The sequence below is a fragment of the Nyctibius grandis genome, chromosome 7 (genome assembly GCF_013368605.1).
Source record: "Nyctibius grandis isolate bNycGra1 chromosome 7, bNycGra1.pri, whole genome shotgun sequence".
Classification (NCBI taxonomy): Eukaryota; Metazoa; Chordata; class Aves; order Nyctibiiformes; family Nyctibiidae; genus Nyctibius; species Nyctibius grandis.
The window spans coordinates 2,168,941-2,183,939 of record NC_090664.1 but is presented as its reverse complement, the minus strand read 5'-3'; the positions used below and the strand labels follow the sequence as shown (position 1 = coordinate 2,183,939).

The window sequence follows — 14,999 nt, the reverse complement described above, 5'->3', positions numbered from 1 at the left end:
AAATTATCCCTGTAGTACCAGTTTCCAAGGAACCTGTTACTAGTACAGAAAGTTTCCATCTCAGTCTGTCTTTTTGTCTTCTTGTTATTACATGTTAGTCATGCCCAGCAAAAACGGCATTCAGTGTCCTACATAAAGAACAGGCCAATTCTCCACATGAAGAATGGGTTTAACTTGATGAGGATACTGTCATATATATGACACACAGTTACTTGGCAATTTATGGAGATGTTTGAAGGCCTAAACACCGCTTCAAGAAGTTGACAATGTAAATACATATATTTGGAGCTGTTAGTTGCAAGAGTTGTTGCGTATGAGATTTCTCGTACATCTTTGACTCCTTTTGCCTCAGGCTAATCCATTTCTTTTATATTTTTTCCTAAACTTCCAAGCTGCTGAACGTCTTTAGCCAGCTATTGTTTCAAGATCAACCCTACAAAACAAAAACATTTTATTTTTATCCTCACCAGCTGCACAGCTTTCCTCCTCAAATTACTTCTATCAAAGTTTCAAGATTAAAATGACTGAACTGCAAAAATGTGTTTTTATACTGAGATAGCTAGCTTCACCCAAAAAGATAATTACGTATAGAATACCACAAACAGAAAGGTAGAGAATTTAAGACTACAAATCTTTCCAAAGAAATAATTTTTTTTTTCTGAATGTTAAGAGATTTTAAGTCCCTCAGAATCCTCTAAAGTTAAACTGTTGCTAATGAAAGATGGCACACAAACAGCTAATAAGAAAAAAAAGAAAAAAATCTTGTAACAGCCATGAGGTTGTGCTTACCTAATACATGAAGCACATCCAAACTTCATATTTTTGATGTTGAGAGAGAAAAGAGCTGTTGGTATTGACACAAGATACCAACAGATTTAATAGGAGTTACTTATTTCATAGGAAAGTGAGGGACCTTGAACCAGTAAAACTGTGAAGCCTTGTCTGACAAAAATAATGCCAACTGGAATCATAGAATGGTTTGGGTTGGAAGGGACCTTAAAGATCATCTAGTTCCAACCCCCCTGCCATGGTGACCTTGGTGACTTCAATGACTTCAACAGGAAGAGCATATTGCACAGGACTGCAGGAAGAATTCAGTCAGGCAGAGCAATAGAAGAATAGAGGAATAGAAGAAGGAAGAGGAAAGGAAAGTCAAGTTAGGACAGAGAGAGTTTTAAAGAATATGAATATCAATCATGTGTGAGAGGGGGAATTTCCATGAAGTGCCTCACTTTTCCTAGCCTATTCTACTGTCAGAGTAGGTACAATTCTTGGTATCAGTAGAGTAGCACTGACTTACAAGGAGTGTGACATATTACAGCAGAAATCAGAGCTACTGACCACCGCTGAACTGAAGAGCAAGCTCAGTTATAACTTTGGAGATTTATATCCATTTTCTCCTGTCAGATGGTTGTTTTTTTCTTTTTTATATGCAGTAGTGGCTACAAGTATGACTGTGCTGGATGGATGATAACTCATGGAAAGCAGATTTTTTTTTTTTTTCTGGAACTCAGCAGCTGGTAGTAAAGACCAAATGACGTTACTTCTATTGCTACTTCAATAATATTGTATTTATTGCAGTGTGTTCCCTACAGTGCCAGAAAAACACACGTTAGTTTTCTCACCTTGTTTAAAAAAGGTCTGACTTTTTTTGACCAGACTAAGTGGCTACTTCTTATGGCCAGCATCCAGTCATAGCTGAGCTCTCCTCAGAGGCAAATCACTCTGTTAAGATTTTTATTTTAAGGCTTGTATGTAATTTTTTGAACCTTTGCGAAATGCTTTTAATTTATCTACATTCTAGCAGGAGTCAAGTAGGTTTATTACAACTGTTGGCATTCATTTTAACTTTGATAATCTCTAAGGAATCATTTGTCCATAGCATTTTTCTTGGATACCGGGCAGGAACTGCTAAAAAAGCCAGTGCTGTCGAAGAGCAAAATTGCAGCCCAGGGAAGTCTGTGGGAGCCTAAGCTGCTGGGGAGGCAGGAGCCCAAAAGCCCTCCACTGGTAGTACAGTTGAAAAGGGATCTCCTGAGTTGCATTGGTCTTCAGCTACCTACCCAGAAAGGGGGAGACTAAGACAGGGGAGACAAAGGAGAAGGCTTAATTTCTTCTGCATAAGGAATGTTTTCTATTACTTCATTGCCAAGGTTTTAAATTTATGTAAAGGTTCCTGCATATACATATAAAGAAAACATGAGGTTACATCAAGAGATAAACAGGCATCCACATGCAAGGAACAGACCATGTAATACCAGACAATGTAAGGAAAGAGTCCAGAGGAGGGTGACCAAGCTGGTGAAGGGTCTGGAGGGTCTGACCTACGAGGAATGGCTGAGGGAGCTGGGGTTGTTTAGCCTGGAGAAGAGGAGGCTCAGAGGTGACCTTAGTGCAGTCTACAACTACCTGAAGGGAGGTTGTAGTGGAGTGGGAGTCGGCCTCTTCTCCCGGGCAACTAGCGATAGGACAAGAGGACACAGCCTCAAGCTTCGCCAGGGGAGGTTCAGGTTGGACATCAGGAAGCATTTCTTCTCAGAAAGGGTCATTAGACATTGGAAGGGGCTGCCCAGGGAGGTGGTGGAGTCACCATCTCTGGAGGGGTTTAAGAAAAGACTGGACATTGCACTTAGTGCCATGGTCTAGTTGACAGGGTGGTGTCAGGGCAATGGTTGGACTCGATGATCCCTGAGGTCTCTTCCAACCTGGTTGATTCTGTGACTCTGTGAAACTGAAATGCAACTTAAGGCATTTCTTTGTGAAAAAAAGCAAGCATGGCTTGGGTATAGGTGAAAGGGAAAGTGCAAACTGCAGGGTTTGCTTTTTTCCAAGCGTACTATGGTATGAGCGCCAACATCCACACAGTGTTTATAAAAGGTCCTGTCCCGTCCCGCCCCCCATCCCAAAGAACTACCATCCATTTTCTTAACAGGAAACTTTAAACTTGGCTGAGCTTGGAAACCTGGAAGTATTTCCTGTGAAGACAGACCTTGCATTGGCTCATCGTATCAGAGGGCCTGGTCCTGGATTAAAGCATTTTTGTGAGAATAGGAACAGAGAGGAAAGAAAGAGAGAAACATTGAATGGCAGAGAGGGTGAGCTAGCAAAAACTTAACTGTTCGCCTGGATGTTTAACAGCCAGGAGGATGGAGTCCATTTGTCATTACAACTAACTACAGGAGATAGATCTAACTGCTGTGAACCTGCCAAAGACTCCTGTGTGCCCATACTTCACGAAACCGGTACGTGATTCATCTCGTGGCTACAGTTTAATAGCAGCACTTCACATTTTGAAGCCTGGATAGGCTCACATTTCTCTCTCTTTTTTTTCATAGGTGCCTAACTTTCCATTATAGGGCTGGCTGCAAAACAGCAGTTCCACTCCACAAAAATTTTCAAAGTTTGAATGATTTTGTTCCACGTTGACATAAAAAACAACTGCAGCCTTTCAAAATGTCTTTGAGAAAGCTGTGGGCAGAAGAGGGGAAAGTCAGACAGACTAAGCTGCCAGGGGAACAGACAACTGACCAGTTTCTGTAGGCAAGGTTCAAGACCTCGCTCTGGCAGGTTCACAGTGGTGTTCACCCTACTTAAATTCAAGCTTTTAACTCAGCTGTAGCTGCCTACTATGGTCCATGGAAAAAGATTTCCCCTCAGAGACGTTAATTCAGAGCACATAAGGCAGGCTTTTCCTCTAAATCACCTTTGATAAAACAATTTTGCTCTGCGTTCCATAACATAGGGAGTCTCCCATAACACAGGGAGATTGAACTACTAACTTAACTGCCTAAAGCTGGTCTCTAATTACAGGTGAGGCTCTATGATTTAAGCTGGATGCATTTTTCTCCTCTTTTAACTGGAAAATTCACATGGTACCAGGCAAAGCTTCCTGACAAAAGTTTACACAATCAAGAAAACTGAACATTTCTTCAAAAATTGAAGTTTTGACATTTAAAAAAAAAAAAAAAAAGGAAAAAAACCCCAAACAAACACTTGAGAAGCACACATTTCACTGGAATGTTCTTTGCCAGAAATGTCTGGCAATTATAAGTCACTTAGAGTCATTATAAGTCACCTTATGTATATTTGTAAATAATTCCTTAATTAGATAATTTGAATTAAAAGAGGATGTGTGAACTTAAGTGAGAAATGAGCTACACGCACTTATAAATAATATAAATAATTACCCTAAGATGTACAACAAAAATTGTACATGCTGGGGCCTTGAGTTGATTGATACTGATTGATAACTTAACAGTAGGTGCATTTTAAAAATGTCTTAACAACTGAATCCCCAATTTAACCACACAGAAGTCAGTGGCACACTGTCAAGTTCACTATGTTGAATTTTGACTAGTGTATTTGTTTACTTGTGAGGACAGAGATGCCCAGTCCAAGGCCGTTAGACACCCTGTGTATGCACAAAGGCAAGTGAGGCCGGGTCAAGGTTTTCAGCCTCTCAGTTCAATGCCAAGACATTTCGGGTTTGAGAATCGCTACCACAGCATTTAAGCTGGCAGGGAAAATGCTGGCAAATCAATAATGAATAGTACACCTATCCAGGTGATGTTTGAGGAGGTGACTTGTATGCATAACGCTAGAAATCTGACTCTTGGCCGACAAAAGCTGATGCCTCCCTTCACTATGCTTGAACAATTTTTGTGAAAGCTGAATGAAGTTAAATACTGGGGTAACGGAGGTGCAAGTCTGTCTCTAAGATCATATTCAATAGTAATTGCTATAACAACCTATCAGGTTGGCTTTGCTCTCTCACCTGAGCTATGCCTCCATAGCGTACATTTCTTTGTCTTACACTATTGAATAAGCTAAGAAAAAAAAAATATTCTAAGTGCTGATTTTAATAGCTTTGTGAATAGCAGTTTATAGTATTTTGTTCCTTTCTGAATTAAACCTAATCATCAGTTACTACAGGTCAGCTGTATTTTGCTTTTCTCTTCAGAACACTAGATTGCTAAAATGATCTTCATTAATAAAGCGGTGCATGTGTAGCATTTTAACAAAGCTTTTAAATGGCACTCACAAATGGAGCATATTATGTCTACAAAAAAGCAAAGCATTCAAGTTGTCACTGTTACTTGTCTGCAATTCCATATTGAACTTGCAGACTCCTGCATCTGGGAAACACCTCTCTCACACAATTATTCATGCTATGGTATTTTTAAGTTTCACCACTGCAGCCCCTAAACTTCCATCTGACAGTGCTTAGCAAACCGCTCTGATCAGTTAAAAACAGGTCAGCTAAAAAATGCTGACCTGTCAAGGGGAAAACTTCTATGAGCGTCTAGCAGATTTATACGAGACTACAGACATGAGACTCATTTTTTTTAATAAATCAGAAGATATGCAAGCCACCCGTCATATTTAACTGCTATTGTCAAAGACACAAGAAGTCTACTTTTCAGACATCCATTGTAAATATGTTTTGCAGGGTTCCTGAGTTGAATTCCCTGACAAGGAGCATATATCGTATTCAGTGGGTCTACTGAACCAAGGGAGTTTCCTCGAACAGAGGCATATGTCACAGGAAAACAAGGTCGAGCCATTTCAGTCATTCACACCTAGATTTCTTATTTTCGCAGCTGGTCCTCTTTGCTAACGAACATGTAAAGTTTGCTTATACTTCAGCTAGACTATAGGCATTCACTTGCCTGGCAAAGGCAGTGCTCATTTAACGTTGAATGACCATTTGCCTGCGCAAGTGGATGCTGTGCGGGATTGAATACTGCGTTAAGAATATTCAGCTCATGTGCTCACATCTGAAAGATTAGTCCTCTGCCTGAAAAACATGAGCACAAATTTATTAAATATTTAATCTCCTACCTAGGAAGACTATACAACAATGGCTCAGGTAGGTAACGGGAGAAATGCTTGTTGCACAAGGAATTAGAGTTTTCTGTTAGGTGATTATGATTTACTTCCACTTAAATAAAGTGTAAGGGAAAAATGAACCTCTAAGCCACGTTTTGGATTTCAGGAGGATAGCCTTTGATGTGCTACATTGCCTTGAAGAAAATCCAAGCCTTCAGTGCTCTCAGCTCCCTAGGGATATATTTTAGACCATATCACACTTTGGAGTGCGACGGAGAAGGACCCAAGCTAGTGTCTGTCTGAAAGTATGAAGGTCTTAGCAGCGGTGTGGAAAGCAGCACATCTGTGTAAGCAGGTCACTGCATCTGCTAACAAGTGCTGGCTCTCAGCAAGTACTGAGTGCTGATGAACCCAGATGACCATGGGTTGTGGAACAGCCTTGGCCTTTGCTAGCCTTGAGGTATCAGGTTAGAGACACGCGTCATCGATAAAGACAACTGATCAGAAACGGTCAGATACTTGGATGTGCTTGGATGTGTAAGAGGCATAGAATATGTTCAGAGCAAATATTAATACTACCTGGAATATGAGACAAAAAGAAATAAAAAGATTCTGTGAAGGTGTGCTCCTGGCAGACTGCATGAAAACAGTTACCTCAAAAAGAAAATCTAGAAAAGCAAAGAGTCCACAAAGAATAGTGGGGAGGGGAACAAGAGAAAGAAAAAGAGAAAAAACCTGAAGATTCCAAGCAGAGTTCCTTAGGTCTAAGTATGTTAATTGTCAAGAAAATCTGAGTGAGTCCTTGCAAAAGGCATTGAAAGAAATGTCAATGGATTGATTCAGGCTAGGCAAAGAAAAAGAAGAAACAAGCTGTGGTACAGTAAGGATGGGATAAAAGTCTGGCTCAGAATTTCAACTAACACTTCATCTTACTTTCTTCCCAGAACAATGACCCTGGGGCAAATAGGAATAATAGGAAAGAGGTTGCAGAAATGGATGGTACGACATTAAAAAAGCAGTTCAACATGTCTGCTGAGATGAAAGGGAGAAAAGAAACCAGTTAATCTCCGTTACAAAATTTTACCTTGGAAGTCTAGGAACAAGTTTTCTTAACAAGCTTTATCAAGCCAGAAACTATACAAAGTAATACAGAAGTCTGTTTCAAGAAGTAAGAAAAGTGACCACAGTAAATGCAGATTTGTAGATCCAGCCTCAGTAGTGCTTGACAAAAACAGAAAAATAAAAAAAAGGTAGACCCTCCTAGACCAGTTGTCTTGGATAAAATGAAATATTTTCTAGAGAAAGAAAATGTTTTAGGTCAAATGTAGATTCTGTCTATTTGGATTTCATTAAAATTATTGAGTATGCTACCAAAAGGGAATCTATTAGTCAAGATTGAAAAGAAGGGAAGTAGTGAAGAAACTTTAAGGAAAGTTCAATGGGAGATGGTTACTGTTGAAAGAAGTACTAGGTTGAAGGAAGGTCATTAGTGGAGTTCTTCAAAGAACAACACTGGCCTAGGCTTAGAGTCAATATTGCTCTCTGTATTTTTATCACTGAATTTGATGCAAAGGTTAGGCATGTCATAAGGCCATTTCCCTCTAACATGAGGTTGGAGGCATTGTCAAAACTGAGGAGGTCTGGGGCTGGAGGGATGAAGTCATGGAAATGTGATGAAGTTCAGCTGTGGAAACACAAGCTTGTGCACCCGAGACCTGATCCAAACAACTCCAGATGAGGACAGACAAATGTATCCTGGATCCACTGCAAATTACAGAGGAAACAGAATGGCGACCTCTGGTTGATCAAGGGGTGACTAGGAGCCACGAACATCAGAAGCACGGTTTCTGGGAAAGTTAGTGAAGCATTACTGTACAAGATCTCACGTAGAATACCATGCACAAATTCAGTCACCCTTTTTCAAGAAAGATTATTCAAAACTGAAACAGGTGCATGGATCTGCTACTAGAATGAGATGAAGAATGAAGAGCTTATCTTATATCAGCCTGGCTTGGTTACTACAGAAAATAAAAGGGTGGGAAGAGATACAGAAGTCTATTCTTACGTGATGGAAATCTGCACCAAGAACAGAAGACAGATGTTTAAGTTAAGCAACATTATCAAAATTACAATGCCACACAAGCTGGCCAGAAATAAACTTAGACTGGAATTAGAAGGGGGAGAGGGGAAGAGGGCATCCCTTAGCCATTAGAGCATCCAGGTGTTGGGAGAGCCTTTTAGAAGTAGTGGTAAAACCTGAATTCAACAGGATTACTTTATGAAAAAGAATACAGCATAAGAGACTGAGAAGGTAGGACTGGACTCTCTTCCAGCTTTGAAAACAACTTGTTTTGTTTCAGTGAAAATTTGTACTTTTTAGTAAATCCATTTTTTTACCACACCAGATTTTATTCAATTCATCTTTAGTTGTTGAAAGGTAATAGATATTTTCTTCATTTTGGCAACGTCAAAGAAGAGAATAGAAGAGAAAGAATGATCTTTTGGATAGAAGAGAATGAACTGATCACATTTCTGCTTTGCCTTAGATATCTCAATGTGCCTAGGAACTGATCTGACATATATATCAAAGTGAAAACAATACCAGAGTGTTTTAATCAGAAAAAGTGTAAGAAAGAGAGAAAAGTCAAAATAAATGTAAATACAAGAACAAGTCTGCTCAAGAAATTATTGATAGGGTAGATTATTACTTTCCTGCTCTTAATGAAATCTTCCTGTACATAATTTGTTCTAACACTTCATCAAAACATATAAAAATACTTAAGCTCTTTAAGGGAAAGAATATTTCTTTCCCTTAGTCTCACCTTCACAGTATGTACTCACCATTTTACACAGAGGCATGGAGGTAAGATTATGAAGGAGAACCGCTTTTTTCTGCCGCTTTCACAGGATTTTTTTAAGCTGTTTGGTATTCCTTTGAAGACTACAGCAGTAGTTTACATACTGGATATTTATCACTGGTGTGCAGGGTGAAACACTAACTGCACACCATAATCCCTGCCCTTTTAAAATATTAATTGGTGAGTAACCGTCTATGGAGCCTCATAAAGTATTAACTCTTTAAGTGGAGAAGATCTCTGCTTAACAGCGTAGCACAAATCCCACATGATTTAAATCCCATGCAATCCTATTAAAATCCAAAGAGTTTCAAACTGTTTACATTAGTTCAGTATCTAATATTAACACCTGGTTTTGAAATCTCACGTAAGTAATATTGCTCTATTGGACCAGAAGGACAGGGGAAAGTAAGTTCAATCTTCTTGACTGATGTGGGGATATACATAAATAAAGTCTACAACTTGTACTTCAATGCTTAATCCTCTTCTTGGCTTGCTACTTTTCAGCTACTTCCATTTTATGTACCACATATCAGGTTAGCTAGTGTTTGAACAATTGTGCTGCATCTCCTGAATTACCATACCTGAATTTGAAGATAATTGCCTGCATTGTTTAGCCTGGAGAAGAGGAGGCTCAGGGGTGACCTTAGTGCAGTCTACAACTACCTGAAGGGAGGTTGTAGTGGAGTGGGAGTCGGCCTCTTCTCCCGGGCAACTAGCGATAGGACAAGAGGACACAGCCTCAAGCTTCGCCAGGGGAGGTTCAGGTTGGACATCAGGAAGCATTTCTTCTCAGAAAGGGTCATTAGACATTGGAAGGGGCTGCCCAGGGAGGTGGTGGAGCCACCATCTCTGGAGGTGTTTAAGAAAAGACTGGACATGGCACTTAGTGCCAGGGTCTAGTTGACAGGGTGGTGTCAGGGCAATGGTTGGACTCGATGATCCCTGAGGTCTCTTCCAACCTGGTTGATTCTGTGTGATTCTGTGATTTCCCTGAATACTGGCCGCTGGACAGTCAGTGTGTAGAAATGTCGGACTGGAACAGACTCCTTTGTTTTGTGAAATACATAGTCCAGATGCCATATTTATTTGGAGATCTAGTTTCTCTTTTTTTTTTTTTTTTTCTTCATTTTTCAGCTATTCAACTTACCTCACCGACCTGGGTGTAAGCAATTTGTTAGGCCCGTGAATTTGTGGTTCAAAGGAAAATTTTGAAGCTATCACACCAAAGATGTGTGATTGCAGTATATCACAATTATAGCTGGACTTGATAAAAAATAGATGGAAATGGGCAAAGCAGCGAAAAAAAAAAATTGATCTTCACAGAGTTATGTGCCAACTATGCCAAAACATAAAGAAATATTGCCAGGTGTAGGAATCTTTTCCTTACAAACATATTTCTTCAAATTTTAGTTTTCTTTATTGAATTCCGAGGTACCTTTACATAAGAGACATCAGAAATATGACCTGCGATTGCTGCCACCAGATTTCTGTTTATATTGCTAAGTTAGTAGATTGTACAAGTGTGCAGTGTGTCTTTAATTGCTACCACCAGGAGGCAATTTTCCCTTAGGATTCATTAGCTAATGACTTTCACCCCCACCGAGTTGTAAATCTACAAAAGTCTTTGGCAAACTTGGAAGCTAGATGTGAAGGACCCAAACAGGTGGGAGCCATAACTACAAACATACGAATGTACTAAAATTAGCAATTACATGTATTTGTATGGTACCCTCATAAAATTATTCTCCTAGTAAACTTTAAGTATCCACTCAAGTTATACTTAGGTGTGAATTATACGTTTTCAAGAGCCAATAAATTAATAATCAATCAATTATTAGCTTTGCAACATTCTTCACCATTCAAGCTCTAGGGTTTTTAGCACAGTAGCAGTATATATGGTGCTACAGGATGGCTGTGTGTTTACTACCCTTCGGACATCTATTTGAAGTTATATTAATAAGACAGTACACTGGAGGTACCATGTGTAAAGTACTTGAGGACACACAATCCCAAAGACACAGTCACGTTATATAGCAATATATATACTACGCCATAAGGCAAACACACTTAGAACATGTGAATGAGGTTGTTCTTAGGGCCCAAATGTGGTAAATTCAAAGTATTTGAATCTCCTCATTCTGAGCAGTTGTACTGAAGTCCAGGTGTTAAGGTGCTCATGATGAGGAGGACATGGATGAGAATCTAGTCTTTCAGCATCTGGGTGTGCTCACCTGTAAATACGCTTCTAATCCATAGGCAAAGGTGGTGGGAGGCTTTAGCAGCTATTAAAGAGCGAGCTGCTTTCCTGTGACGGAGCGAGTGACTAACACCAGAGTCATTCTTCCAAATTTCGGCTACTTAGTAGCAGCCTGAAGTTCTGCCTCTCAAATGCTAGTCAGGGATTGCAGTATCTCCTCCGTGGCATCTTCTGAGTACGGCCTGGAGTGTGCTAGATAAAACTCTTTTTCTGGACTTTGGTATTACAAGGGACTATGTGCCACAGTTGCCTACACACAGGACTGGAAGCAAGCTTGCCACATTAGTTCTACATGAGTTTTTCAAAATTGTTTTTCCGCTAGAAATGTTTTCAAATGCATTTTGAAGGTTGTTATTATCCATGTTGTTTCTGTTCCTATATTTGGAGTCGTAATAGTGTTTTGCCACAGAAACAAGTCATTGTGCGGTAATTAGATACTGCACAAACTGTTCTGTGGTAACTGCAGCAGACATGAACTTGTTAACCTCTGCAACAGGGAGTACCTGAAGCAAGCTTAGCCCTCTGTGAATGACAGGATAGCTCCCTCAGCAGGGGACACAAGCTTGCATACAGGCCCTTGGCACGCACTGACTTATGCCTTTGTCAAAGTCTTTAGCTTTTGAAGTACATCCATTCTCTCAGAAAAAAACCTAAGCACAAAAAGCACCTTTATGAAATCACTGAGAAGGTTTCCACCCTGCTGTTTACTAGGACCAAAAAAAGAAAGCTTATCTCATTACCCCAGTGATCAGAAGGCTCTTTTTACTCCACCTACTGAAATGACAATACAGCTTGCTTCCTGATCACATTTGCAGCTCTAAAATGTAAACACTCAGATTATATGTTTACTAAAAATATCTGTATACAAGTAACGGCATCAACTGCACACTCGTAGCTTTTGCCTGTTCAGGTGTATCGCTTCAAATGCTCCCAAGACTGGAAAAATTGATGACAATAATATTTGATTATAAACCAGTTTGTAGCCTATCTGTTCTCTGGCTAGATGTGCCTAATTCTGGTTGTCATCCTCACGAGGGCATGGACGCACAAACAGCAAGAAGGAACCCTACATGCAGCACTTCACCTTCTCTCAGTTTAGGATTCATGCTGGTCAGTTCATCTTGGGCACAGTGCTCCGTGACCCAGTGGAAAAGTCCATCAAGCACCATGGTAAGGAAGTACCTGACCATGGGAGCAGCACCTCAAGCTCCCTAACCACTTGCCCGGCCCTGAGTGAGGACCATAGCTGGGAGCACAAGGAGCACACAGCCCCCCAGGCCCTGTGCACAGCCCAGCATACATGAGGAGCTGGTGCTGGGAGTACAGTGGAGGCTCTGGTTACTTTTGGGACCTCGCTGCGGGGCTGAGCTTCCCACTGGCCAAATAACAATTCAGCAATTCCAGAGAAGTGGTCTCAGGGTGGAATCTGGGTACTGATCAACCAGATCCTTTTAGAGCCTGGAGTCAAACCGATAACCTCTTTAATTTTCATTTCCCATTAACCAGGAAGACTGCAGCAGTGTCCCAGTAGTGCTGAACGTGTATAGTGAATAGTGTATGCTATTGCTGCTGGGAGAGCTCTTTGCTTTTAAGGAGACTGTTTTACATAGGGAATACCTTAGCTCTCCTCCTTGGAGTATAGCATCTAATAAAAAAAAAAAAAAAAATCCCAAAGCCCACGTCAGAACTCTACCCACACAGACAGATAATTTCGACTCACTCTCCAGAAACCTAGCTATAACTGTGGAATAACGTAGCAGTCTCCCTACGTTAGAGCCAGGCAGCCCCTGCCTTTAAACTCAGGCCAGCACAAACCTTCCCTGTCAAGCAGCTGTTTTGCTCGTACGGTACCTCATAAGGCTCTAGGCAGCTGTAGCTCCTAGTGACAAGGACGTCCCTATTTTTACGTGTTTACACAGCACATAGCATCACCTTGAAGTTCACAGGAAGGTCTGTCAGGTGCTATCAAGATATCAATCGTAAGCGAGTAATAGAGGATCAGTAAAAGCACATTATCCAGGTGAGCTGCAAAGAACACTCATTACATAAGGTTACTACTTTTCTCCCTTTACCTCTCTGTCTTCCAAGTAACACACTGACAGGCAGAAAAACTGTTCATCTGCAAGTCAATTAAAAATTCAGAGGCCATGCCATTTGAGCTGGAAGTTGGTTTTCAGCAAGGTAAATTGAACCACATTTAAAAATTAATAAATAAATAAAAGTCTGTGAGAAAAATCCTTTTCTGGGCGGTGTACGTAAGGATTACTGTGCCAGAACTGTCGCTTACACCCTGTTTCAACTGCTGGCTCGTTAAACAGTGAAAGTTCACTGATGGGTCTGCCAGGGAAGGTGAGGCAGGTGAAACACCCCAAGCCCCCAGGTAAAATTCTCTTCTCTGAACCTGTGAGAAAAATCTTTCTAACCATGAACAAAACCCTTTAAGCGATCTGATGCTTGGTGTAAAAATAATTAACAACATCTATTGGCACTGATACCCTCCCTGAGCCCCACCACTTCCCCAGGTCCTTACTGTAATAAGAAGAAAACAAGCAAACATCTCCAAAGCCAAACATCTCAAAAGGCAGGTATTTTCCCTGTTCAGACTCCGGAGCTGCCCAGGTGACAGGGAGAATTCAGAAGTAGGAGTGTCACAACAGGCACTGCAATCGGAGGTGGCTCATAGCACTCTACCGCCGATACTGGCACAAGGCTCTAAACAAAAATCAAAGCAACACATCTCTTTTCAAAACAAAGAAAGAGTGGAAAAAAAAAGATCTCATTCTCTGAGTACCTTTGATTCCTGGCTGGTAGTTGATGCTGGAGAGGGGGGCTGCTCTGGGCTCTCCACTTCATTCTCTTTCTCCACACTATCCACGCTGACTTCAGTCGTGCCGCTCGGAGGAATCATTTTGCCTCTCAAACACACCGCTACTACTAGGACAAAAGCTACAGACCTTTCTCTCTTTTTTTCATTTAACGTCCTCCTTCTTCTCTGTTCCTCTAGAGCAAATGAACTCCCACCGCTCAGTTTCACTACACTTGCAAGACTAGAATTCTCTGGATTTTCTTTTTTTCCTTCTCCTCCTCCCCCTCTTTCCTTCCTCCCCTCCCCTATGCAATTCTGCTGCGAGGGGGGTAAGTTATCGATGGCTCTGGAGGTCAGTTGTGTGCCTGCTTCTGTGTTTTCCCCGATCCTCCTCCCCTCCGCGTGAAGCCCGGAGGTATGGAGCAGAGTCGTGACCGTCAGCCCCACGATCAGAGGGGAGTGAGCCGAAGCAGAAAGCCCGAGCTACGCACACACACACACGGGGCACTGGAGGGAGGAGTTGTATTTCTAATGCTGTGAATAGCTTTGGAGGAGCATGTGCTGTCATAGTAGTGAAAGAAAGGAGCGCGCGCATGCACACACACATGCACACGGAGATGCAGGCGGTGTACAGGAGATTTAGAAGCATTTTACCTTTTAACAGGCTGGAGAAGGCAGTTTCAAGGGCAGCTTTATATTCTTACAAGGCTTTTCCTGAAGAAGGACTCTAGAAACAGAGGAGAAAAATGAGTCTTCCCTTACCTTGTCCCAGAGAAGATTATTTAAAATCCTAGCTATCCAGTGTCTCTAAAGTTCCTACCTTGCCTTACATCTCAAACTTGCTAGCAAGTAACAGGACAGAGTCAGGGGAGTGTCACCTGTGAATCCACGTGTTCTTTGCTCCCCTCCTGGGCAGGGAAGCCCAGCTCTGAGCCATGCACATGCAATCAGGGTCAACCGGAGCTCCCGCTACCGCGCACATCCTAGACCTGTAGGTTGTCATAGTGATAACACTCCATAGGGCAGCAACAGAGCAGAGGCAGCCATCAGAAAGGGTCTGCTGGCTTCCCCCAGTGCTGTTATTCCTGAGGATGCAGCACCCCAAGTCACGCCTGGGGCTGCAGTAATACTGGCAGAAGGTCAGCACGACTTTGCTGGCTGGCTCAGATTGCTTTATATTGCTCGAGTTTTTGCCTCTGATTTAAATCTGCTGCAAAGGTGCCTGTCAGCTGCCTTCCCTGCTGAATTA

The 14,999-nt window shown here is 41.5% G+C and overlaps 1 protein-coding gene across 1 annotated transcript in view; it reads right to left on the bottom strand.

Moving 5' to 3' along the window:
- The window catches only part of STAC (SH3 and cysteine rich domain), a 73,072-nt gene extending 58,881 nt beyond the window's left edge, over positions 1 to 14,191 (bottom strand). The window contains exon 1 of the mRNA XM_068405265.1: positions 13,736 to 14,191. Within this exon, the coding sequence (XP_068261366.1) occupies positions 13,736 to 13,852 (117 nt within the window). The 5' untranslated portion in view covers positions 13,853 to 14,191. The remainder of the gene's footprint in view (positions 1 to 13,735) is intronic.
- Between the last annotated feature and the right edge of the window lie 808 nt (positions 14,192 to 14,999).